The sequence below is a fragment of the Melanerpes formicivorus genome, unplaced genomic scaffold (genome assembly GCF_026170545.1).
Source record: "Melanerpes formicivorus ecotype bairdi unplaced genomic scaffold, bMelFor1.0.p_v2 SCAF_9, whole genome shotgun sequence".
In the NCBI taxonomy this organism is placed as follows: Eukaryota; Metazoa; Chordata; class Aves; order Piciformes; family Picidae; genus Melanerpes; species Melanerpes formicivorus.
The window spans coordinates 13560561-13586988 of NW_027142361.1; the positions used below are offsets into that span (position 1 = coordinate 13560561).

The 26428-nt window shown below is 47.1% G+C and overlaps 1 protein-coding gene across 1 annotated transcript in view; it reads right to left on the minus strand.

Annotated features, from left to right (window-relative positions):
• Positions 1-26428, minus strand: part of ASXL2 (ASXL transcriptional regulator 2) — a 154898-nt gene that overhangs the window by 117169 nt on the left and 11301 nt on the right. The window contains exon 2 of the mRNA XM_068143067.1: positions 3474-3556. Coding sequence (XP_067999168.1) covers positions 3474-3556 — 83 coding nt within the window. The remainder of the gene's footprint in view (positions 1-3473; positions 3557-26428) is intronic.

Genomic DNA, 26428 nt, shown 5'->3' on the forward strand with positions numbered 1-26428 from the left:
AACTGAGAGTTCCTGTTTTCCCTTTTCTTCGCTTCGTCAGCGAAGAGATAAACTGTTTTCCATTTTTCTCATTTCCTGATTTTCTTGGACTTTTGAATCATCTACATCTGAGGATAGCCAGAACGGACTATGAACTTTACTTACAAACTGTAAATATTGTTTTAGATTGGATGGACAGTACGAACAGCCAATGAAATTGTTTAGAAGGGATGGACTGTGACCATTTGAGGCTGTGCCTTTAAGAAAGGGACAGTGCTGGGACACTCTGGCTGAATGTTTTGTAAACAGAGACAGGTCTAAACAAATTTCATTGGTAGATTGGTAGGATGCACCTTTAAGTTTTAGTGCAGTTGGAATTCTTCTCAGTTCCTCTTTGCTCTTCCCTTTCCAGCTTGCCTGCTTCTGGGCACCTAGCCAGAACGACCTTGGATAAGATAAGCATTAAACCTGCATGCGCTTGGAGGCCTAATAAGAGCTTTCTCCCTTAATAACTGCCTTTTCTCTCTCTAACCCTTTTTGGGAAAAAAGGGAGGTAGGGGGAGAGAGCGGGGTGCAGGGGGGGAACCCTCCTCTGTCCGGAGGAGGGAATTTTGTTCCTGTATTTTTCTTTGCTGTATATTTCTGTATATATATTGTAAATACTGTATATATTGTGTATATACAACCTGCATTTTCACATTGCTTGTAAATATAGCATCCCTTTTGCTTTTCCGACTGAGCTAGCTGTGGTTTTTTTTCCTCTTTGTGGGGGAGGGAGAGCTAGGCCTTCTCTCTCAACCCACTACAGCTCCTCCATTAGCTTTTACATCTTCTCTATCATGGTTTTTCCTCCACTAAATGCTGGTTTGTGTTAAGTCAATCTTGTTGCAGGCACAGACCTAACAGAAGCCCAGTCCAGCCACAAACACATTACTGGCACTACCTGGAACTGAAATGCTTGAAGAACTGAAAACTTTTCAGATATTAATCTAAACAAATTTTTATTACTTCATAGAATGCTCTTGTTTTAAAAACAACCTTTTAAAGGTTATCTAGTCCAACCCTTCTGCAGGTAGCAGGGCCATCTTCAACTAGACTAAGTTGCTCAGAGCCCTGTCCAACCTGACCTGCAATGTTACCAGGGATGGGGTACCAACCACCTCACTGGGCAGCCTGGACCATCTACAGTGTTATGTTTTTTTTCTCCTTTCTCTCTAGTCTGAATCTCCCTTTTTCATTTAAAACCATCACCCCTTGTCCTGCCCTACTAAAAAGTCTGTCCCCAGCTTTAAGTACTGAAAGGCTGCAAGAAGATCTCGTTGGAGCCTTTTCTTCTCCAAGCTGAACAACCCCAACTCTCTCAGTCTGTCCTCATAGCAGAGGGGTTACAGCCTTTGGATTATTTTTGTGGCCTACTCTGGGCCCACTCCAACAGGTCCATGTCTCTCTTGTGCTGAGGACCCCAGAGCTGGACACAGTGCTGGAGGTGGAGTCTGATCAGAGCAGACTAGAGAATCCTCTCCCTCGACCTGCTGGCCACACTGCTTTGGATACAGCAGCTTCTGGACTGCAAGTCCAATCTAATAATTAAGAGGGAAAGAGCACTACATAGCATCCAAAGGTGGCTAAGTCAACAAGGTGGATAGAACCAGAGAAATTGAGTTTCACATCCAACTGCTCCCACAAACACCTGGGGTTTAAGACCCTGAGGGGTTTGAGCTGTCCTGGTGTTCACAGAATCTTCTTTAGTGAAGAAAACCAATTTATCAGCTCAGGCTAAATCCTCAAATCAACTATAAAAGAGATCTTTGAGGGTAAGAAGTTTATATGGCACCATGGCACTTCTGTCCTGCTTTGGTGGGGGCTGTTCAGTTCTATACCTGGCCAGGCAGGGATTGGATCGTTCATGTCACATCTGAGTTCCTCTCTAAGGCTCTAGCCCCAAGAGAGCACTGAACTGCTAAAACAGTTCCCCACATGAAAGTGCTGGACTTGTGCCTTACCATCAGCAAGACCACTAGTACTGACAACTGCATTTCTACACTTGGGTGCACACAAAGGGCTGACAAGCACAGTTCCCCATTTATGAATTTGCCTTTAACGAATTCACAGCATTTAACAGAATACTGAAGCTGCCCTAAGGCTGGTAGAGCTTTAATCTGACTTAATGTAGCACTGCCCCAAAGCAAAGTGTGTCATCAGGGCAGGATCTAAACCTTACTTCCCTAACAGCTGTATGATTATACTTGGTTTCCTCACTTTTAAAGCTCAAATTTCCAAAAAGCAAATAACCTTTGTGTTGTTCACAGCTTGTTCTCAATAGCAGAATTTCTATACTTGGGCCCCTGAGGACTTCCTCCAAAGCCAAGGGATTGCTGTATTAAACTGGGATAGTGAAGTGGAAAAGATAATTAAGTTGAATTCAAGATGCCTATTTACTTCCAAAAGAGATGAACTGGCACATCCAGTACTCTTCCCGCCCCCGCCCCCCCCCCCCCCCCCCCCCCTTTCCCTTTTTCTTTGGTCTTAGAAAACAGCAGTACAATGACTCTATAAATCCTGTGGATAGTTGTTCTGTATCTCGGCAAATACATCTTTGGCGGGGACAATTTTTTTAGCAGGGTCTGTGGTGACAGGACAAGGAGTAATGGTTTTTCAACTAAACAGATAGAAGGAAGATATTTGTGCATTAAGAGTGGCAAGACATTGGCCCAGGTTGCCCAAAGAGATGGCAGATAACCCATTCCTGGAACCATTCCAGGTCAAGTTGGACAGGGCTCTGAGCAACCTGCTCTAGGTGAAGATGACCCTGCTGAGTGAGAGGGGTTGGACTAGATGACCTTTCCAACCTGAAGCATTCTATGATGCTGTGAGCTCTGGGGAATACATGTGAGTGGGGACTCAAGAAGTAAGCAGTTCCAGAGTTGTCATTCAGATTGCTGTGTTTCCAAAGCAGATCAGCAGCATCCAGGCTGGCATTCTCTTTTGCCCAGCACACAAAACACTTGGTCTGCAACTTGGGGGAAGGGCAGAAATGAGAAGGTCTGCAAAGCAGAACCACACACTACTGCCAGAGAGGACTGAAGAACAGAGCATGAAGCTTTCTAAATAAGGATTTGTAAGTGAGGCTGCATTTTAACCTCCTGGGTAGCTTTGGGCTAGGTCATTTCTATTAACCTGACTAGTCACTTTTTAATATCGAAGTAATTAAGTCTACTTCAGTACTTAGAGCCTGAACTGCCTGATCAAGTATAGTTTATCTTAGAGAAGTGCTGCAGACCAAAGTCATTCATAGCAGGAATTAAGTATGACTTCTACAGCTAGCTTTCCTGGTGAAAGGATAAGTGACTTGATAGCAAAGGGGACCTGGACTTCAGTTCTGCAGGTTTGTAACATTTCAGTCCCCAAATACTTTAGAGATGGAAGTTAAGAGTAAACTAAACTATGTAGGAACTACAGTATAACTGTTTTACTGTTTTGAGGACTTAACTCACCTGATCTCCTTAAGTCCTTCTTTCTGGATAACTTGAAGGATCTCTTTATGGCTCATAGGTGTATTAGGATATTTCTCCAGGACCTGGCAAGTAAAAGTAGATTGAGAGGAATTTATTCATTTGCATTTTCAATGCTCAGCTGCACAGAAAACTGCATTTCATGGTTTGGGCTTCCCCAAGGATACAACCTTGGAGAAGGAAGAACTGCTCTCCTTCTCACATCTCATTACCACCCCACACACCTGAAGAATACAAGGGGCAAGGAGATTCCCTTGGACTGGATAAAAAACTTGAGTGCAACTCCCAAGTTTAACTAGAGACAGTGCATTTGAAGTAAACACTTTTTGAAGACAATTAAGTGTTCCACAGTAACTGGGTGGCTTCACAATCATTACCTTCACTTCAGAATGCTTCAAGAACTGCTGAGGTACAAAACTTCCAAAACACAAATCTTTTGAGGTTTGTGATGTTGAAACAACTACTGATCAGTTTAGTCCCAAGTGCTGCAGAAGCTGAAAGAAACATGGGGTTCAGCACTGTCAGGGTGCTCTGAAAGAAAACCTCTGCACACAGTTCATGATTAAGCTCCAAGGCAAACAAAAATGCTCCCTACATGGACAACATGCTCCTGCCACTTCCCCAGCCCACACTAAGCACACCCCACTGCCTCAGCATCACCCATCCATCCCCTTAAGGGAGCCAAGATCCTAGAATCATATAGAGAGATTAAGGTTGGAAAAGACCTCCAAGAGAGAGTCCAACGATGAACCCAGCGCTGCCAGCTGACCACTAAACCATGTTACTCAGGGCCCTATCCCCATGTCTTGCAAACACTTCCAGGGACAGTCACACTACCACTTTCCTGAAGCAAAAGTGTAACTCGGAAGAGCAGACAGAGGGAGGATGTCAGTTACTGTGTGCCATTTGGATATTTTAAGCAGTATTTGTGTTGGAATGATAGGCAGGAAATGCCTCATTTCCTTCTTAATCATCCAATTTTGACCCATGTCCAGACATCAACCCTTGAGTCCTGACTTGGGTCTTTAAGCAGAAAACAAAACCATCAGTGTATGAAGTATAAAAACATACAAGTGACTTTGCATAAAGAAATCAGCAGTTTGAATTTTTCTGTTCACAGAATCCCCAAATCCCAGCACAGTGGGGGTTGGAAAGGACCTCTGGAGATCACCTAAGTCCAGCCCTGCTTTAGAGGAGAGTCACCCAGAGCTAGATGCCCAGGATTCTGTCTACAAGTACCTGAAGGGAGGTTGTATCCAGGTGGGGGTTGGTCTCTTCTCCCAGGCAACCACCAACAGAACAAGAGGACACAGTCTCAAGCTGTGCCAGGGGAGGTTTAGGCTGGATGTTAGGAAGAAGCTCTTCACAGAAAGAATGATTGGCCATTGGAATGTGCTGCCCAGGGAGGTGGTGGAGTCACCATCACTGGAGGTGTTTAGGAAGAGACTGGATGGGGTGCTTGGTGCCAAGGTTTAGTTGATTAGATGGTGTTGGATGATAGGTTGGACTTGATGATCTCAAAGGTCTTTTCCAACCTGGTTAATTCTATTCTATTGTACCCAGGCAGCTCTGGAATCTCTCCAGAAAAGGAGACTCTGCAACTTCTCTGGGCAACATGGTCCAGGACTCCCACATCCTCAGAGCAAAGAGGCTTCTCCTCATGTTCAGATGGAACCTCCTGCATTCCAGTTTGTGCCCACTGACCTTTTTCCTGCAACTGGTCACCACTGAAAAAAGTCCACCCCGTTCTCTTGATCCACCCTCTTTAGATGTTGATCAGCATTGAAAAGATCCTCTCTCAAGCTGCTCTTCTCCAGGATAAACAGCCCAAGGTCTCTCAGCCCCTCCTCAGAGAGATGCTTCAGCCCCCTCAACATCTTCATAGCCTCTGTTGGACTCTCTCCAGTAGTTCCCTGTCTGGGGAACCCAGAACTGGACACAAGACTCCAATGTGGTCTCCCTAAGCCAAAGTAGAAGATGAGGAGATCCTTCCTTGACCTGATGGCCACACTTTCCTGAATGTACCCCAAGAGGTCTTGGCCATGAGGGCACATTGCTGACTGATGGGAAACTTGTTTGCCCACCAGAACTCCCAGGTCCTTCTCAGCAGAGCTGCTTTCCAGCAGGTCATGCCCCTAACCTTTCCTGGTGCAGGACCCTACACTTGCCCTTGTTGAACTTCATGTGGTTTCTTTCCACCCAACTCTCCAGCCTGTCCAGGTCTTGCTGAATAGCAGCACAGCCTCACAGGGTGCCAGCCACTCCTCTCAGCATAACCACAGAAAAGGGTCTTCAGATTTACTACTCCTATCCCATAAAATAGGCACTGAAAACCTTTTCACCATTTGGAAGTTCCACAAGAGACCTTAGAAAGAAACATAAGCCACTGCCAGTGCTGTGAAATCATGAACAGAAACAGGTCATGGTCAAAAGGCTTCCAGATCCCAGAAAGCATCTCATTCAGGGAGTCCTGAGCAATTCAGTAGGGTTTACATAGAACAACATCCTAAGAAAGGTCCAAGGTTTGGGAAACTCCTGGAAGTTCAGCTCAGTCTAGACAAGCTCATCTGGAAAAACAACTTCTCCGGCTGAGCAGCCACAGCTGCTACTAACAGCAGAACATTTGCAGGGGAGTTAAGAGACTTGTTTACAGAGATCAGACACTTCCCAGAAACCTCCAAGCACACACAGCTCCTGTGCAATCAGACCTCAGATCACAAACCAGAAACAAAAAGGTTGGACAACCCCTCTGTGGGAGTGGTTAGGGCACTCCTAGTCACCAGTTTCCATCTTTCCCAAAGGCATGCAGCCCCCACTGGATTACTTCCAGCAACCTACCAAGCTTTGCAAATACCCCAAACAGGAATAGGGAAGACGTTAACCACCACGAGCCATAGGGGCAGGGGGGTTGGAACTATGTGATCCTTGTGGTCCCTTCCAACCCTGAATGATACTATACTACTATACTATTCTATCACTTGTTCCTTGGGAAAAGAGATCAACTCCCACCTCACTAACTAGCTAATCCTGTACTGTAGGACTGATGTTTCTTGTGTGGGACAACCAACACCACAGGCAGAGTCCATAAAATGAACAGCTTTGGCTCCACAGGTCCAAGATTCATTTGCCCTACCCTGGTAACATGCTCTTTGAGAGGCTTGTTTAACACTAACTCTTAGCCTACTTAGATAAGCAAAGCAGTTCACATCTTCAGACACTCATAACCCCTCTGATGTTCTACAAGCTGATCCAGAAGAACCAGGTACAAGAATTAAAGCAGCTCTTAAAAAAAAAAACAAACCACACACCACCACCTTAAGCATCCTCTCCTCTCCTCTGGCCCTTTAATCCCATATCAGCTCTTTCACTCAAGTCTTTTTAGTTATTGTGTGTAAATAAAGTCTACTGCTACTGTCACAGTACTGGAGAGGCAATTTAAGAGCCAAGATTGGACAAGAAGTTCGCCATAGGCCAGAACTTTGCCCTTGTGGCCAAGAAGGCCACTGTTCTCCTGAGGTTCACTCAGAGTGTGACCAGCAGGTCTAGGGACTTTCTCCTCCCCTTTTACTCTGCCCTAGGAAGGCCACCTCTGGAGTCCTGGGTCCAGTTCTGGGCTCCCCAGTTCAAGAGAGACAGGGAAGTACTGCAGAGTTCAACTGAGACTGTGAAGATGCTGAGGGGACTGGAGCATTTCTTTGAGGAGGAAAGGCTGAGAGACCTGGGCCTGTTAAGCCTGGAGAAGAGCAGCTTAAGAGGGGACCTTCTTAATGCTGATCAATATCTGAAGGGTGGGGGGCAAGAGGATGGGGCCAGACTCTTTTCAGTGGTGCCCAGCAACAGGACAAGGGGCAATGGGCATAAACTGGAATTCAGGAGGTTCCACCTGAACATGATGAGAAAATCCTCTCCTGTGAGAAGCACTGAACCAGGCTGCCCAGAGAAGTTGTGGAGTCTCCTTCTCTGAAGAGATTCCAAACCCACCAGGACATTATGGTCCTGGACAACCTGCTGTGGGTGACCCTGCTTTAGCACAGGAGTTGGACTAGATGATCTCTAGATATCCCTTCCCACCTGCACCATGCTGGGATTTATAAACCAACTCTTCAGCCAAGATGACTGAAGAGTACAAACCAGCAAGAGCCAACACTGGGTACTGGTAAAGCCTTTGGTACTTGGCCCTAGCTCTCAGTACTGAAGTGTCAGTGTTCAGCACAGGCAAAGCCATTAACTTGGGATGGTGTCACTGAGTCAAATTATGCCCTCTTAGGCACTGGAATATTTTTAGTTGGCTCACTGGTAACTCCATTAATTGTTTTTGTTATCTGTTCCATAGCACAAGCTGTTTTGCACCCTGAAGATGTTCTGGTTCCCACAAAGGTTTCCAAGAAAATAGGATCCCCAGAAAATTACTTCCCCATTTCACCTCTTCAAAGATTTCAAAACACTCTTACAAGTATCTGTGGAATGGTAAAGGTAGGCAACTGCATCAAGACAAGCCAGAAAAGTAAGTGCCCTATGAGCACCATCTCACCACACCAAAACTCTCACCCAACACCACCCCAGACTCCATTGTTGGAAACATCCTCATCATTTCCAACAAAACACATGAGATGGGCAGAGTCCAAGGGCATGAGATTTAACACATCCAAGTGCTGGGTTCTACACATTGGCCACTGCAACCCCAGGCAGTGCTACAGGCTGGGGTCAGAGTGGCTGGAGAGCAGCCAGGCAGAGAGGGACCTAGGGGTGCTGGTCGATGGTAGGCTGAACATGAGCCTGCAGTGTGCCCAGGCAGCCAGGAGGACCAATGGCATCCTGGCCTGCATCAGGAACAGTGTGGCCAGCAGGAGCAGGGAGGTCATTCTGCCCCTGGACTCAGCACTGGTTAGGCCACATCTTGAGTCCTGTGTCCAGTCCTGGGCCCCTCAGTTTAGGAAAGATGTTGACTTGCTGGAAGGTGTCCAGAGAAGGGCAAAGCTGGGGAGGGGTTTGGAACACAGCCCTGTGAGGAGAGACTGAGGGAGCTGGGGTTGCTTAGCCTGGAGAAGAGGAGGCTCAGAAGAGACCTTGTTTCTCTCTACAACTACCTGAAGGGAGGTTGTAGCCAGATGGGGGTTGGTCTCTTCTCCCAGGCAACCACCAACAGAACAAGAGGACACAGTCTCAAGCTGTGCCAGGGGAGGTTTAGGCTGGATGTTAGGAAGAAGTTCTTCATAGAGAGAATGATTGCCCATTGGAATGGGCTGCCCAAGGAGGTGGTGGAGTCACCATCATTGGAAGTGTTCAGGAGGAGACTTGATGGGGTGCTTGGTGCCATGGTTTAGTTGATTAGATGGTGTTGGGTGATGGGTTGGACGCGATGATCTTGAAGGTCTCTTCCAACCTGGTTTATTCTATGAGGGAAGTTTTTCCATGTTCCCCACATATGGCTGATTTATAAGCACTGGCAAGAGGGGAAGCTTGTGTCACACCTCAGAGCTACAGCAGAAAAACCCAAAGGCTGTTTGCAAACTAAGACTCAAGCTTGCAACAGCATCCAGCTGTTGGAGCAGAGACCTGAGATGCTGCTTTAGTGAAGGGGCAGAACTGAGAGGTGGTTTAGAGGTACCAGAGACCAAACACAACTAAGAGTATTTAGGGAGTTTGACGTCTTAGTGCATGAAATCCTTGTCATTACAGCAGCCCTTTAAAACAGAGAGGAGACTCTGGAACCTGGGATAAAACCAGGGAAATACCAGAGAGGAAGATGGAGAGCTAATCTGTCAACAGAAATTAACTTCATGGTTCATCTATCTTCACAGAATGGTGGAAGCTGGAAGAGACCTCTGGGAATCACCTAACCCAACCCCCCTGATAAAGCAGGGTCACTCACAGCAGGCTGTACAGGACCACGACATCCAGCTGGGTTTGGAATCTCTCCAGAGAAAGGGACTCCACCACCTCTTTGGGCAGCCTGATAACGTCCTCCAGCACCCTCACAGGAAAAGCATTCTTCCTCCCATTCAGATGGAACCTTCTAGGTTCCAGTGCGGCTGCTGCTCCTTGTCTTGTTGCTGGGCACCACTGAAAAGAGTCTGGCCCAATCCTCTTGACCCTTAGCTATTTATCAGCATTAACAAGATCCCTTTCTCAGCCTTCGCCAGGCTAAACAGCCCCAGGTCTCTCAGACTTTCCTTGCCAGAGAGATGCTCCAGTCCCCTCAGCATCTTTGTAGCCTCTGCTGGACTCCCTCCAGTAGTTCCCCATCTCTTTAGAACTGGGGAGCCCAGAACTACATCCAGTACTCCAGAGGTAGCCTCATTAGGGCAGAGTAAAAGGGGAGAAGAATCTAACTTGACCTACTAGTCAGTCTTCTGAATGCACCCCAAATACACTTTTGTTACAGTTTGGCTAAACTCAAGCTCAAATTCCACATTCTGGTTCCAGGTTGAACTATTACAACACCATCCAGAGGAAATCTCATCTCTGGCTATCCTGCCTTCCAGCACTCCTGACTTTGAGAGCAAAATGCAAAGACTCAAGGAGTCCCAACAGAAATCTGCATTTCCAACACCTCCCAATACAACAAGGTTTCACCCATAGCCACATGCCCTCTTAACCTTAAACACATATTTCTGCTACAAATCTGAACTTGCTGCTCAGTTCAGTAATGAGGATGACCAGGTTCCAACCAGCAAGACTAAGTAGAAGGAAGGACTGGGATAAGGAGGAGGGAGCTTGCAAACACACATCTCACAAGTGACCCAGCACACAGTAGGGAACAGCCTCCACCTCAGCTGCTGGGCTACAGAGGACCCACAGTGATGCCTTCAGTAGGGCTGGCAACCCACAGAGCTACAGCATGCAGCTACAGAAACCATCCAAAGACAAGAGGTACGTGGAGCTACTGGAGAGTCCAACAGAGAGCTACATGGATGACTGGGGGACTTGAACACCTCTAAGAAAAAAGGCCAAGAAACCTAGGACTGTTCTGTCTTGAGAAGGCTGGGAGGGGATCTCATTAAAGTCTATCAATACCTGAGGGGTGGGTATCAAGATAAAGGTGGCAGTCCCTTTGTGGTGGTGACAAGGTATAAGACAAGGAGCAAGGGGTATAAGCTGCAACACAGGAGGCTCCACCTCAATATCAGCAGAAACTTCTTTACAGTGAAGGAGCACTGGCACAGGCTGCCCAGAGAGGTTGTTGTTGAAGTTGAAAGTCTCCTCCACTGGAGAGTTTTAAAGCACACCTGGATGCAGCATGCCCTAGGTGATTCTGCTTTGGCAGGGGAGCTGGACTAGGTGATCTTTAGAGGTTGCTTCCAACCCCTAACATTCTGTGAAAATTGAAGAGCTCAGTAATAAAAGTTTGCAAGGCTCAATATGCCCACACATCAGTGTCAACTGCAAACAGGAGGGGTTTAAAAGTCAAAACCAAACAAGCCAGCCTCGAAACATGATTAGCCTGGGCTGGCTGCTGTGGGAGTAGCCTGGCAGGCATCTTCCAGCGTTGTTAATCCCAAACCAAAACAATCTTATTTCTACATCAAAGCTTTCACCTCCTTTTTAGAAATCTTCTTAAACTAAATCAACAGCCCTTCTAGCTCCAAGCCCCATGGAACAGCAGCCTGTTCTCAACTCCCCAAAGCTGCAGCAATGCCCATGTGCTGCGCTGGCCAAGCTGCAAGACAACACACTTGTGAACAAGACTGAAGAGGAGGCATGACTGGCCACACCACTAGATTCCTGATATTAACACTGCAATAGCCAAGGTCTCACTCTGAAAGCACATCAAATTAAAAAGCAGCATGGACAGTAAGTCAAGAGAGGTGATTCTGCCACCCTGCTCAGACCCCACCTGCAGTGCTGCATCCAGCTCTCAGCTCTGGAGAGAGACACAAACCTACTGGGGCAAAGCCAGAGGAGGCCACAAAAATGATCCAAGGGCTAGAACCCCTCTGCTGCAAGGAGAGGCTGAGAGAATTGGGGCTGTTCAGTCTGGAGAAGAGAAGGCTCTGTGGAGAACTTCTAGTGGCCTTTCAGCACTGAAGGGGGCAGCAAGGAAAGCCCAGGACAGATTTTGTAGCAGGGCTGTTGTGACAGGACAAGGAGCAACAAGTTTAAATTAAGAGAGAAGATTCAGACTAGAGAAAAGGAAGAAACTGTTTACACTGAGGATGGGAAGACACCAGCCCAGGTTGCCCAGAGAAGTGGTAGATGCCTTATCCTTAGAACCATTCCAGGTCAGGTTGGACAGTTCTAAGCAACCTGCTGTATTTGAAGATGTTCCTGCTAGCTGCAAGGGGATTGGACTAAGTGACCTTCAAAAGTTCCCTTTCAATCCAAAGCATTGTGATTCAAATACTGACCCATACACCACAGAACCAAACCAACTGGTGTTACCTGTGCTACTTAAACCAAGGGCCATTTTATCTGCAAAGAGTGGTATATTTCTCTCCTTTCAACTGCACCACAAGTCTCTCTAGTGAGCAGAAACCTGTTACATCTCTGGTTTAATAAGGCTAAAGCTGTTAGAATATCTTCTCAGACAGACCAAGGAATCTCCCCATCTTGGATTTCTATCCCTTTCATCAACCCATTAACAGAACAGGAAAACCATAGAAGATAACTTTAAAGCACAGGGATAAGACAAAGGTCTAGGATCATACAGATCAACTGTTGGTTAACTGAGAACAGCTGGGGAGAAAAGCAATGAGAAACTCAACTCTTACACCTTTGTGTTTAATCTGCAGTTGTCTAAAACAGTAAAAGCAAGAGTGTTAACTTGGAGATGGAGTCACAGTATCACAGTATAACTAAGGTTGGAAAGGACCTCAAGGATCATCGAGTCCAACCTATCAACACAGACCCCATGACTAGACCATGGCACCAAGTGCCACGTCCAATCCCCTCCTGAACACCTCCAGGGATGGTGACTCCACCACCTCCCTGGGCAGCACATTCCAATGATGAACGACTCACTCGGTGAAGAACTTCCTCCTCACCTCGAGTCTGAACCTCCCCTGGCGCAGCCTGAGACTGTGTCCCCTTGTTCTGGTGCTGGTTGCCTGGGAGAAGAGGCCAACCCCTTCCTGGCTACAACCACCTTTCAGGTAGTTGTACAGGGCAATGAGGTCTCCCCTGAGCCTCCTCTTCTCCAGGCTAAACAATCCCAGCTCCCTCAGCCTCTCCTCATAGGGCTTGTGTTCAAGGCCTCTCCCCAGCCTTGTTGCCCTTCAAGTGTTTCGATGTCCTTCTTAAACTGAGGGGCCCAGAACTGGACACAGGACTCAAGGTGCGGCCTAACCAATGCAGAGTACAGGGGCACAATGACTTCCCTGCTCCTGCTGGCCACACTATTCCTAATGCAGGCCAGGATGCCATTGGCCCTCTTGGCCACCTGGGCACACTGCTGGCTCATATTCAGGTGGCTGTCGATCAGCACCCCCAGGTCCCTCTCTGTTTGGGAGCTCTCCAGCCACTCTGACACCAGCCTGTAGCTCTGCATGGGATTGCCGTAGCCAAAGTGCAGCACTCGGCACTTGGACTTGTTGAATGCCATCCCATTGGACTCTGCCCATCTGTCCAGTCGGTCGAGGTCCCTCTGCAGAGCCTTTCTACCCTCTAACTGACTAACATCTGCTCCTAACTTGGTGTCATCTGCAAACTTGCTGATGACTGACTCGACCCCCTCATCCAGATCATCAATGAAGATGTTAAAGAGGATGGGGCCCAGCACTGATCCCAGGGGGACGCCACTGGTGCCTGGCTGCCAGCTGGATGTGGCACCATTCACCACCACTCTCTGGGCTCGGCCCTCCAGCCAGTTCCTAACCCAGCACAGAGTGTAATGGTCCAATCCACGGGCTGACAGCTTAGACAGCAGTTTGCTGTGGGGGACGGTGTCAAAGGCCTTGCTGAAGTCCAGGTAGACCACATCCACAGGCCTCCCCACGTCCACCAGACAGGTCACCTGATCATAGAAGGAGATCAGGTTGGAGAGGCAGGACCTGCCCCTCCTAAATCCATGTTGGCTGGACCTGAGCCCTTGGCCATCCTTCAGGTGTGCAGTTATTGCCGCCAGGATAATCTGCTCCATCACTTTCCCTGGCACTGAGGTCAGGCTGACCGGCCTGTAGTTTCCAGGTTCCTCCATCCGACCCTTCTTGTGGATGGGGACCACATTGGCCAGTTTCCAGTCATCTGGGACCTCACCTGTGAACCAGGACTGGAGGAAAATGATGGAGAGCGGCCTGGCCAGCTCATCTGCCAGCTCTCTCAGCACCCTAGGATGGATCCCATCCGGTCCCATGGACTTGTGAGTGTCCAAGTGGCTCAGCAGGTCCCGAACTAATTCCTCATGGATTACCAGGGCACTACACTGCGCCCTGACCCCATCGCCCAGCTCAGGAGGCCACTCCTCCTGAACTCCTCCTGCCTTGCTGTTAAAAATTGAGTCAAAGAAGGTGTTCAGGACCTCAGCCTTTTCCTCCTCTTCAGTCACCATGTTCCCCTCCAGGGAACATGGAGTTAGGATGGAACATGGAACAGGGAGTCAGAACCTGAAGATCCAGTCTTAGCGTAGGAGGGAGTTCCACATAAGATCAAGATTCCTTCTAAAACAACACAGACTAGACTTAGTTCTTTACATTCATCATTCTCCTACAGCTTCTTACTAAGAAAGGTAAAACTGGAACCTCCTGGGTTCCAGTTTGTGCCCATTGCCACTAGTCCTGTTGCTGGGCACCACTAAAAAGAGACCCAGCACATCCTCTTGTGCCCCGGAAGAGTATGGGGCCTGACACTTCAGTTAGGAAGCTGAAACCCAGGACATTCTATGTGAACACGAGGGAAAGTTCTGCCCTGTGAGAGTGCTGGAACCCTGGACCAGGCTGCCCAGACAGGTTGTGGAGTCTCCTCCTCTGCCAAAATTCCAAACCCATCTGGAGGAGATCCTGGGCCAGCTGCTGTGGGTCACCCTGCTTTAGCAAGGGGATTGGAGAAAATGGTCTCCAGAGATCCCTTCCAACTCCCACCATGCTGAGACTTCCGTTTCAATGCCAGGTCTTCAGGAAATTGCTGCACAAATCTGAGCATTTAGTGCAGCTTACCAGGCAAAGGAGGAGGAACTTTATGACAGGCAACCCGCCCCATTTGTCATATGTAATGAATCCACACCTCCATTCGTAAGTACCAAGGTTCAAGGCTAGTTAGGAGCTTCAGAGCAGTCTCAGGGCAGCAAATTAGCATGCACCTCACTAGAATGCAGTTACACCATGGGCAAGCAGCTCCTTAGAAGGCTGCAATGAATCATTCATGAATACAGAAGCTGAAACCCTTGTTAAATTAATTAAAAGCTATCCCCTCCCCCACTCTGTCCAGCACAGAACAACTCTTCCTGGGTGATAATGTTAAGATTTCTTGCATACCTCAGCCTCTGCCAGAAGTAAGAGCTGGCTGCACCTCTTTAAGAATGCTCTGAGTGATCAAAGTTCTGCCCATATAACTGCAGCAGCAATTCATGCCAGTGTTTAAAACCACACAGGAGAAAAGCCTCCTGGAACCCTGTGTTTGAAGTGGTTTGGTGTTTTTTTAAATCTTGTTTTGAGGATGTTTGGGGAGGTTTTTTTTTGTTTGGTTGGGTTTGGGTTGGTTTGTTTTCAAACAAATCTGTCCATCATGGCTCAAGCAAGAGATTGTCCAAGGCTGGACAGACTCAGGGGTTGGACTCGATCTCCAGAGGTCCCTACCAACCCCTAACATCCTGTGATATGAAAGGACAGCCTTAGTCCATTCATGTTTTCAGCAAGCTTTGCTAAAAATGCACTTTCCAATAACCATCAGGAGCAAGAATTCCAAACTATCATACAGTATAAAATATGCAACATTATTTAGTGTATATATTATAAAGGAGGAATTCAAAGGGGGCAACCTAACAATGAGTGTAACCATCGCTCACATGTGGGCTCCTTCCTGGGAAGGGAATTTAAGCTTCCTAAAAGCCATGAGTTCACAGTGATTTCATCAGATGTTAGCTCATTTCCCCTCATGGTCTAGAGAGGCAGCAATACCTTCTCATGAGGTTATCTCTCAACCCTCATCTCTAACATGAGCCTCCTACTTCCTGGATATTCCTTTCTAGGAGACTTTCAGCTGCAGATGCCAGCAGTAACTGCAAATTTCATTACATACTCCTTCATAAAGAAATAATCTTTATGCAATCAAACCTTTTAGAGAGAAGTGGGTCAGCTATAAAAAAACTTAAGTGTGTGTGGAATTCCTTGTCAGTCAGTCACTCCAGAGCAGTGTGCTGGGCAGAGGCAGCATGCAAAACACCACTCCACTCTGGCAGTAATGAGAGGAGCAAAGAGGGGGACTGAAAGACTTGACCTAGATTGCAGTATCTTTTCTACTCATCCAATTAACCAAATGCTCTTCAAGGTTTTAACCAGAAATGAGGTCAAGGAGGAATGGACAACTCCATGTTATTAGAAACCATTTGCCATTAAATGCCAGCACACATTGTCATTTCATGCAGCACGTCACACCAGCTGCAAGTGTCTTTGAACAGCAGCATGAGCAGGTGAGATCCAAGAGGCATGTTTCACCTCAAGGACCTGGTTAGGCAACTGCATAACTCACAGTCTAGCATGAACTCAGAGGAGGACACAGCAGCTCCATGGAAGCTCATTACTTCTTTCTGCCAAGACACAACACAGGAGAGATGGTGGAAGAGGGACACAGGTTGGAAGTTATACCCTGATGCTCAGCAGAGACAGGAAATGAAATTGTCTCTTTGTGATTGTTCCATTTCAAGATTATACGGCCAAGAGGAAACTGAAATGCTGCATCAAATCATTTCTGTACTGGTGAAAAAACTTCCAACCTGAAGACATCACCATTTTGTGGGCTATCCTATGCTCCCACCAACTCCCAGAACTCCCCTTCAGAAGGTTGATAAGATCAGCATTAAGTGAAGAACAAAGAATCTGAAAGAAGCTCAACAGGATTATATCAACCTCAAAGACCAAGAGAAGTCCAATGTCTACAATACATTTTTGTGGGGAAAACCCAAAACTGACCATCCCTACAAAACAACTCAAAGATGAGGAAAAGGCTGAGACTCCTGGTTTAGCCTGAAGAGCAATTAAAGCTGATCAATACCTAGAGGGAAGGGGACAGACTCTTTCCAGTGGTGCCCAGCAACAGGACAATGGGCAACAGGCACAAACTGGAACCCAGGAGGCTCTGTCTGAACATTTCCTTCCTGTGAGGGGTGTCAAAGCCCTGGAACACAGTGCCCTTAGAGTTTGAGGAGTCTCCTCTGGAGAGATCCCAGCCCACCTGGATATTGTGATCCTGGGCAACCTGCTGTGGGTGACCCTGCTGTAGCAGGGGGGTTTGACTAGATCCTCAGAATCCCTTCCAACCACCACCATGCTGAGATTCTGAACTTGGTGCTTACACCCCCAAACTGTGAACAAAAAGCAAAGCAGAACAGCACCTCTGAGGTAAGGGCTTATGTGCAACATGCCTTCAGCAGTAATGTGCTTACGAGATCACAGAATGCCAGGGGTCAGAAGGCACCTCTAGAGATCACCTAGTCCAACCCCTCTACAAAAGCAGGATCACCTAGGGCTGGTCATACAGGAATGCATCCAGGTGGGTTTTGAAAAATCTCCAGAGCTGGAGACTCCACAACCCCTCTGGGCAGCCTCACCATGAAGAAGTTTTTCCTCATGCTGAGGTGGGGCCTCCTGTGCTCCAGCTTGTACCCACTGTTCTCTGTCACCTTCATCCTGACACCCACCCTTCAGATATAGATGTTAAGACCCCCTCTCAGCCTTCTCTTCTCAAGACTAAATAGCCCTAGTTCTCCCAGTCTTTCTTCATAGGAAAGACGTTCAAGTTCCCAAATCATCCCTGTAGCTCTTCGGTGGTGAGGGGCAGAAAGCTAATCAGTAGAGGCCTTTTCCACACACAAACATGCAACTGTATTATCTCTCGGGGTTTGAGGATTTATACAGTAAAACAAGGTGGTCATAATGATTAGCAAGACACAATCATTAAGCAAATCTTGAACTACTCCCAGCCTTCCAATAGCTGAAAGGATCCTACAGGAAGGCTGAAGAGGATTTTTTTCATGAGGGTGTCTAGTGATAGGACAAGAGGGAATGGTTTTAAACTGAGGGAGAATAGAATCTTAGGAAGCAGTTCTTCAGTACAAGGGTGGTAGGACTCTGGAATAGGCTGCCCAGTGAGGTTGAGGATGCCTTCTTCCTACATGTGTTCAAGGCCAGGCTGGGTGAGCCCTTGAGCAGCTGAGTCTGAGAGGTGTCCCTCTGGATGGCAAGGAGGTTGGTGTAGATAATCTCTATGGTCCCTTCCAACCTAAGCCATTCTATTATTTTGGCTCCCACACCCAGAGGAAGAGTTCAAAACACAGATGTAGAACTCTACAAAGCATCATCTTTGGACATATATACTTCTTTCAGATTCAAATGGTCTTAAGGTCCCAATTAGTATTTGTGGAGATAAAAGCAGTATTTAAGACCTGCACTGGTACCTACATTTAGTGAAAAGAGAGCATGGACATGCAGTGAAGACATGGAGACCTGGTGCAGGTCACCACTTCCCAACAAGAAAACAAATAGCAATGCAATTGGAGAGCAAACACCAGAGGTCAGAGTCCCAGACCTGTGTTTAGCAACCCAATAAGGAAGTCTCAGAAATAAAACATTTCTTCTGCAGCCATCCTGCATGAAGCAAGGAGCTAAATCAAAATCAGCTCATGCTTGACTTGGGTAGAACACCAGGGCTACAAAGAAGAGCTCCCAGTATTTGCGTGTGAAAACATGATCATGTTAAATCCAACAGGGCCAGCTACTAAACTGAGAACAAATCATATGAGGAGCAGCTGAGGGAACTAGGGCTCTTTAGCCTGAAGGAAAAGAGGCTCAGGGGCAATATTCTTGCTTTGTACAACTCCCTAAAAGGAGGCTGAAGTCAGGGGAGTTGGTCTCTTCTCCCCTCAAGGCACAGGATAAGAGGAAGTGGCCTCAAGTTGTACCAGGGGACGTTTAGGTTGGGTATGAGGAACAATTTCCTCCTCAAAAGGTTTGTCAAGCCCTGGAACAGGCTGTCCAGGGCAGTGGTGGAGTCAACCACCCCTGGAGGGGGTTTAGAGCAGTTCAGACATAGTGCTGAGGGACACGGTTCAGCAGCTGACCTGGTAGTGTTGAGTTAATGGCTCAGCTCCACAATCTTACAAAGTATTTTCCAGCCTAAACAATTCTGTGATTTAAGACTATGCAGTGACAAAAAACCCCACACCTGTCTCAAATGATTCAATGTCCTATTAAACAAAACACCAAAGTTCCACAAGCTGGAGCGTCCACACTGATACTGGAAAATGGTTCTGTGCCTTTGGCACAACTCCCTTCCTCCAGGCTGCAGAACCTTGCATGCTATCCAAGTGGTAAACAAGATCAGGGATTTAATCTGAGCTAAACTTTTTTTTTTTTTTTTTTTAATGGAAAGAAAAAGGCAGCTTCACACATTCATGTTGCACTAGAAAGAGGCCAGTGCTGACAAGCACCTCCCCATCTGGCAGCAGCTCAAGTAGTTCATAAACCAGCCTTTGATTTGCAAATATCAACACAGGAGACTGCAGGAAGGAGGTAACTCCATCTGCTGTGGGTGCCAGCAGGGGATCCTTCTAAGGTAAGGAGAGTCCAAAAAGGAAAGTAAGGAGCAGCATTCATGACAGCACATGGCACAACCAAATCATCAAGTGCCATGGTGCAATTTGATGGATTTATTAACCTTACTTAGAACACTTTCAGGTTTTACCACCTCTGCATGCAAAGGAGGGCAACAAAGCCGGTGCAGTGTCTAGAGACCAAGACTTGTGAAGAGCACCTGAGGGAACTGGGGTTGTTTAGCCTGGAGAAAAGGAGGCTCAGGGGAAACCTTCTCCCTCTCCAGTACTCCCTAAAAGAAGGTTGGACTGAGGTGGGGTTGGTCTCTCTGCCCAGGGACAAAAGTAAGCAGCCTCAAGTTGTGCAAGGGGAGGTTTAAGTTGGACATAAGGGAGAATTTCTTCCCCAAAAGGGTTATTAAGGCCTGGGCAGCCTGTTTCAGGGCAGTGGTGGCATTGTCATCCCTGGATACATTTAAAAGCCATGTAGATGTGGTGAAGGACATGGGTTAGCAGTGACCTGGCACTGCTGAGTTAATGGTTGGACTCAGTGTTCTTGGAGGTCTTTTCCAACCTTAATGGTTCTAATGCACTAAGGATTAAACAACTATCCAATATTTACACTCACATTTGCAGGCCAGTTTTGAAACACAGGGAGCACACTAGGAGACAAAACCACTGCAGCTATTTTTACCCTCCATGTTAGACCTTGGCTATTTGTGCTATGGTGCATGGAGTCAGCAAGTTCCCATTAAGGATGATGTGGAAAGATGAACTCTATTCACACTGCTGGTTTCCAGAGGCGAGACAGCGAGCCTCCCAGCAGCAGCACCACTGACAAATGACACCACAAAATGTTCCTGCTAGACAGCTATCGACAGAGTCTCCAGAAGAAAAGTGTCTAGCCATGATCATCATTATACTAACGATGTTTCATGTTGATTAAGTGCATCAGCTTCACAGGAGTCACCAGAACAAACACCAACTGAGTCAATATTTATTACCAACCAGGAGCAAAATCTTATTTAAGACTCCACTTCAGTCCAGTAATTATCTAACAGAATTTTAAAAACATATAAATCAGATTTACAGGTTAAAGTAGCATTGATACTATTCTGATAAATGTGTCACTCCAATAATTAGACCTAACACAGGATCCTCAACCTGTTTTCCTGCAATGAAGCTTTCATATTCTGAGCCCTGCTGGAATAAAGGATTCTCTCCCATTTCAGCTTCCACATTAGTCAGAACACTGAAGAGGAGACACCATGGGAAATTCATTGCCTACTGACCTGAAGTGAGAACTCGCATTACAGACCTTCAATTGGAAGTTGGATCTCTGCTTCATCATCAACTGTTCTCTCTGAAGAGAAATCTCTCAAAGAAGCCCCTACAGCTCTCCACAACCTCTTTTGAACACAGTTGGATAGACCTTGAAAAGCAAATGTCTCTTATTACCATAAGAGAGAGCTGAGTGTTGGCAAGCTGGCAGAGTGCCTGGGTGCCTGCTCTGCAGTCAGTGCTCAGGCATGTCTACCTTACCCCAAAACCACTCCTCTGAACCTTCCTGGGAGAGCCAGCCATGCGAGGCAAAGGTTGCTAAACTGCACTCAGATTTTTGTTTGCCTTTAAACATTAAAGCCAGGGCTTTGCATTGCCACTGGTAGGGGAGGCAAGGAGTAGAAAGTCTTTTCACTAAATCCTCCATGTCAGCACTGGTGAGGACACTTTGAAACAGAGTGGGGATTTAAACATAGTTAAAAACAAAGTTCAGCAGGCAGCAGCAAACTTCTGACTCTGCCAGCACAGGAGGTGCCTTCTTCATTCAGAAACTCCCAGGTTTGGTTAGCTATGAACATAGAGTATCCCAGCATGGTGGGTGTCTAGAGATCAGCCAGTCCAATCCCTTTGATAAAGCTGGGTCACCCAGAACAGGTTGTTCAGGATCACATTCAGGTGGGTTTAAATATCTCCAAAGAAGATGACTCCCCAACCTCTCTTGGGCAGCATGTTCCAGTGCTCTGGCATCTCTCACAAGGAAGAAACTTCTCCTCCTGTTCAGATGGTACCTTCTGGGTTCCAGTTTGTACCCATTGCCCTTTGTCCTGTAACTGGCCACCACTGAAACAGTCTGGCCCCATCCTCTTGCCCCCCACCCTCTAGCTATTAATCATTAAGACGATCCCCTCAGTCTGCTCTTTTGCAGGTTAAACAGCCCCACGTGTCTCAGCCTTTTCTCAGAGAGATGCTCCAGTGCCCTCAGCATCTTTGTAGCCTCTGCTGCACTCTATGCAGCAGTGCGCTGTGTCTCTTGAACTGGGGTGCCCAGAACTGGACTCAGAACTCCAGTGTGGCCTAAAACTACCACACTAGGGCAAAATACAGGAGAAGAGCCACTTCCCTCAACTTGCTGGGCACTCTTCTTAATGCACCCCAGCAGACCATTTGCCTTCTTGGCCACAAGGGCACATTGGTGTCTGATGGGAAACTTGTCCCCCAGCACACCCAGGACCTTCTCCACAGAACTGCTTTCCAGGAGATCAACTAACCCAGCCTGGTGCTGGGGGTTATTCCTCCCCAGGGGCAGGACCCTACACTTGCCCTTGTTGAGCAGATACATTAAGCATCCACTTCTGATGGGGTTTCAGACATTATAGGCAATGGATGCAGCATGGAACCAAAAAGCCACAGGATGACCCTCATTTGGTTCTGGTGTATCTGGACACTAACACCCACATGTCACAGCTACAATATTAGTTTTTAATCTCATCAGCAGAGCACTCATCTTCTCATCTGAAAACAGACCACAACACTTTCAGAGAAGCCATTTCAATGCTCTTGCAGTTCCAGAGGTGAGCTTACTCAAGGAAAACTGTGGATACCTTTAAATCCTTCTGTGCCAAAACAAAGTTAATGAGAGGAACCATAAGTAAATCTCAGCTCTTAATTAATACCTCCACTTCATTTATTGTTTTACTTCAGAATATGAAGTGAATGTGTCTGAGATCCTTCAGTAGCAATGAATTTTTCTGGAGGAACAGACCAAGGTGAGCAGTTGCCCAAACCGCCACCTTGCAGCATGCCATAAGAGGTATTCCCAGGCAGGGCTTCAATGCTCTGCAGCTGCCAGGGATTCCCTGCCTGGCACTGCTGCTCCCTGGTTCCCCTTCCACCTTGTGCTTGCAAGCTGGGTGTCAACACATCTGCCTCCACCCTGTTTTGCAGGAGGGAAGTAACACTCCAGGATCTTACCATGTGCACTGATGCTTTGGGACAGAGACTCAACTACCTTCATGCCAAGAGGGTATGGATGGTAGATAAAAGCTGGACATGAGCTGGTAACATGTGCTCACAGCACAGAAGTCAACCATGTCCTGGGCTGCATCCCCAGCAGCAAGGCCAGCAAGTCAAGGGAGAGGATTCTGCCCTGCTGCTCAGACTCTACCTGCAGTGCTGGGGTCTTCAGCACAGGAGAGGCATGGACCTGCTGGAGTGAGTCTAGAGCAGGCCATGAAAATGCTCTAAGGACTGGAACCCCTCTGCTGCAAGAGCAGGCAGAGAGAGATGGGGTTCTTAAGCCTGGAAAAAAGAAGAATTCAGGGAGACCTTCTTAAGGCATTTCAGCACTTAAAGGGATCAAGAAGAAAGCTAGAGACAGGCTTTTCAGCAGGGCCTTTGTGACAAGATAAGGGGTGATGGATTTAAATTAAATGGGGAGATTTAGGCTAGAGAGAAGGAAAACTTTGGTTTTTTACACTGAGGGCAGTGAGACTCTGGCACAGGTTGCCCAAAGAAGTGGAAGATTCTTCATCCCCTGCAACATTCCAGGTCAGGTTGGAAAGGGTTCTGAACAACTTGCTGTAGTTGAAGACAGCCCTGCTGACTGCAGAGGGATTGGACTAGATGATCTTTAAAGGTCCCTTCCCACAAGCTATTCTGTGATTTGATGATTCTCAGAGCCACTCCTCTCAACTATCTTTTAAAAGAAGCTGTACCACTACTACAGAAATTATCCACACCTTAACACGAGAGCACGGCACTGCCAACCCCATCGATCAGCTGGCAAACAAGCTCACTCTGCTGCAGTCAAAGCCAGCACAACTTGCACACACAAAGCAGCAGGGATGTCAGGGCCTTGAAGAGGTTAAAGTTCCCAGCAGGAATGCAAGTCACAACTTGGAAATTGTTTTTTGAAATGGCAGGCAAGTAACTGGATTACTGTAACTGGAATAAATGCAGATTCTGTTGTCTGCTGAAGCAATTAAAGTGGATTGCTGTTTTCTCTCACCCTTTCCAAGCACTATTTCCACATCAGAACCAACTTTTTAAACCTCCATTTGTCTCCTGCAGATTCCCAAGATGAGTTTAAAGCAACTTGTAGTTCATTAGAAGTTCCAGCATCCTGAAGAGCAGGTATCAGAGATTACAACTCACACTGGGCCAAAACTGAGTTATGGAATCATAGAATCAATAAGGTTGGAAGAGACCTCCAAGATCAGCAAGTCCAACCTGTCACCCAATGTTGTCGGACAAGAGGGGACATGGGTCCCAGGAACACCTGTGCAATTCAGGCCTTGAAGAATTCTCTGTTGATAATATACTGGCGGAGTAGGAGATGTGAGAAAGTGCTGATTGCTTGGTATGCTGAAGTCCAGCTGCCCCTGAGATGGGAGGCAAGCAAGATAAGGAGGAGGCGAGATCTGGGAAAGAGAGCAATTAGGCCGGATGGAAGAATTCCACAGAGTTGTGAAAACAATGATGTAACCTTTTAGAGAGCAACCAATAGTATGTTGCCAAGTGGGCATAATTATAGCAAACTGTATATAAGATGTGTCTGATGCTCAATAAAGTTGGAATCCGCTGATCAAATTGGTCGTTAAAGCGGCCCCCTTCTTGCAGTAAGTGGCGCCCGAACAGGGACCCTAATGAAGACAAACGTTAGGGTTTAAGAAGTTCTTCGGGATGTTGGGAGATTCGCAGTAAGCCGGGAGGCAAGAAGACGGCCGGCCCGGGATAGCAGTACCGGAGGCTGCAAGAAAAGGGAAGACAGCCTTGAAGCCGAAGACGCTGTAGAGCCGGAAACTGCTTAAACGAGGACTGTGCGCACAGGTATTAACGTTTAAATACGGACATGGATAGGCAGGCAGCGTATGATTTATTTATATGCTTTTTAGAAAAGCGACAGTGTAAGTTAAATTTTACAAAGGAGTTGGTGCCGCTGTTAAGCTATGCAGAAGAGTTAGGATATTTTAAGGACCCAAATGAGGTGTTTGAAAAATTGCAGTGGAAAAAGTCTGGACAAGACTTGTGGCTGCATGGCTTAGATGATGAAAAACGAGCAAAGGAGTGTGGAAAATGGTGGAAGATGGTTATGACAGCATTGGATCAGCATCGTGCTGAGCAAATGGCAGCTTATCAAGCCAGGGTACGATTAGATTATACGGACCCAAATGGAGCAAGTGTTACACATGCTGGGTTGCCTTTGTCAGAAGAGGTTCAGGATTATTTAAGAAAGGAGAAGGCTGCGTGTGTAAAAGGGTTAGGTGGCAGAGTCGAATTACAATCTGTAACACAGGACTCTGCTGAGGAGCCTTCCCCGTATCTTTTAGCTGAGCAAATTGTACAGGAGGAGAAAGTAAGTGAGGGAGAGGAGACAAACAGGGCGATAGATCCTGGAGGTGGTGTTAAAGATCATGCAAGAAAGCACACAGAGTATTGGCGAAAGGTTGCAGAACACTTAAACGCCGAAGGAGATCAGGAAGGGCTTAGCCGGCTGGCTGCTTCACATCAAGTTCTTCCAGTAATGTATACACAGGTCCCTGGGGAGCAAAATGTTGTTCAGGCTGATGTAACCCAATTGCCATGGAAATTGTTATCTCAATTAAGACAGACTGCGAGTCAGTTTGGGGTTCAATCTGAATCAGCTAGACAGATGATTGATTTTATTTATATGAACTATAATATGTTGCCTAGAGATTCTTATAATGTTATGAAGCTGATCCTAACAGCATCTCAATTTATGACATTTTTGAATGAGTGGGAACACCTAGCTAGACAATCAGCTGGAGTACAAAGACAGCAAAATGATCCACTATTTGGTGTAACAGTAGATCAGTTGTGTGGAACGGGACAGTATGAGAGACCAGAGTTACAGGCACTTTTACAGCCGCCTGTTTTGCAAGCATCAGCCCAGATAGTAAGGAGGGCTTTTGACAAGCAGAAGGATGGAAATGCAAATCCTCACTATATGGGAATTAAGCAAGGTAGACAGGAACCTCTTGGTGAATTTGTAGATAAGTTGCTTGCCGCACTTAGAGCAGCAAGCGTAGGAGAAGGTATCCGAGAGGCAATTTTAAGGCAGTGTTTAATGCAGAATGGGAACCAGCAGACGCAGCAGCTTATTACATCAGCAGATCCTAGATGGACGGTAGCCGAATTGTTGCAGAGGGCTCAGGACTTGCCAAGCAATCCGATGGCCATGTTGACGGAGGTGATTGATAAGGGATTGCAAAAACAGGCTGAGGTGTTGTCAATGACAATGACAAAACAGCTTGAGCATAGTCAACAGGTTATGGCAGCCTTAGTACCTTTGCGCACAGACTCGAAAGGGCAAGGCCGACCCTATAAGCAGTCATCAGACGAAATACAGTGTCATCGAAAAGCGTAAGGCGGAGATATCGTCTAAAGTAATGCCTGGACTTTTGGCCCATAGATCCGCTTTAGGGCATTTCCCTAGCGGAGATAGTTATTTTGATGAAGCTTGTTGGAGAGAATACAGGAACAAGTTGTGGGACTTGGTTATAGATGGTGATAAAACTGCTATAAAGCTGCAAGAGTCGTGGCGAGAATGCATGAACTGTGTTAAAACCTACGAAGTGAAACAGCGAATGGCTGCTGCAGTTAGAGCAACTTTGTCAGGACGAGATGCAGCGCCAGGTGTATCTGAGTTGCAGCTGAAAGATGTGTCTGAGAACTGTCGACCGATCGACCGGGGCCGCCCCCGATACATCTTGCGGCGACCACACCGCGTTTACCAGCCGTCACCACTGCCGTTTGCACACAGCGGGGAACCTTCCTCTGACATCGCCAGCGACGGCTCGGACTCGGAAGACAATACCGGCAGCGAGGAATTCAAACAGCGCCGACTTTGCTTTACGGCCCCTCTTAGAAAAAATGGAGCGCTTGGAGGCTCGCGGTTACAGCGTTCCTGCCACCGCACTCCTCCCGCGAGCCCTGCCGGCCCCCGCGGATACCGACG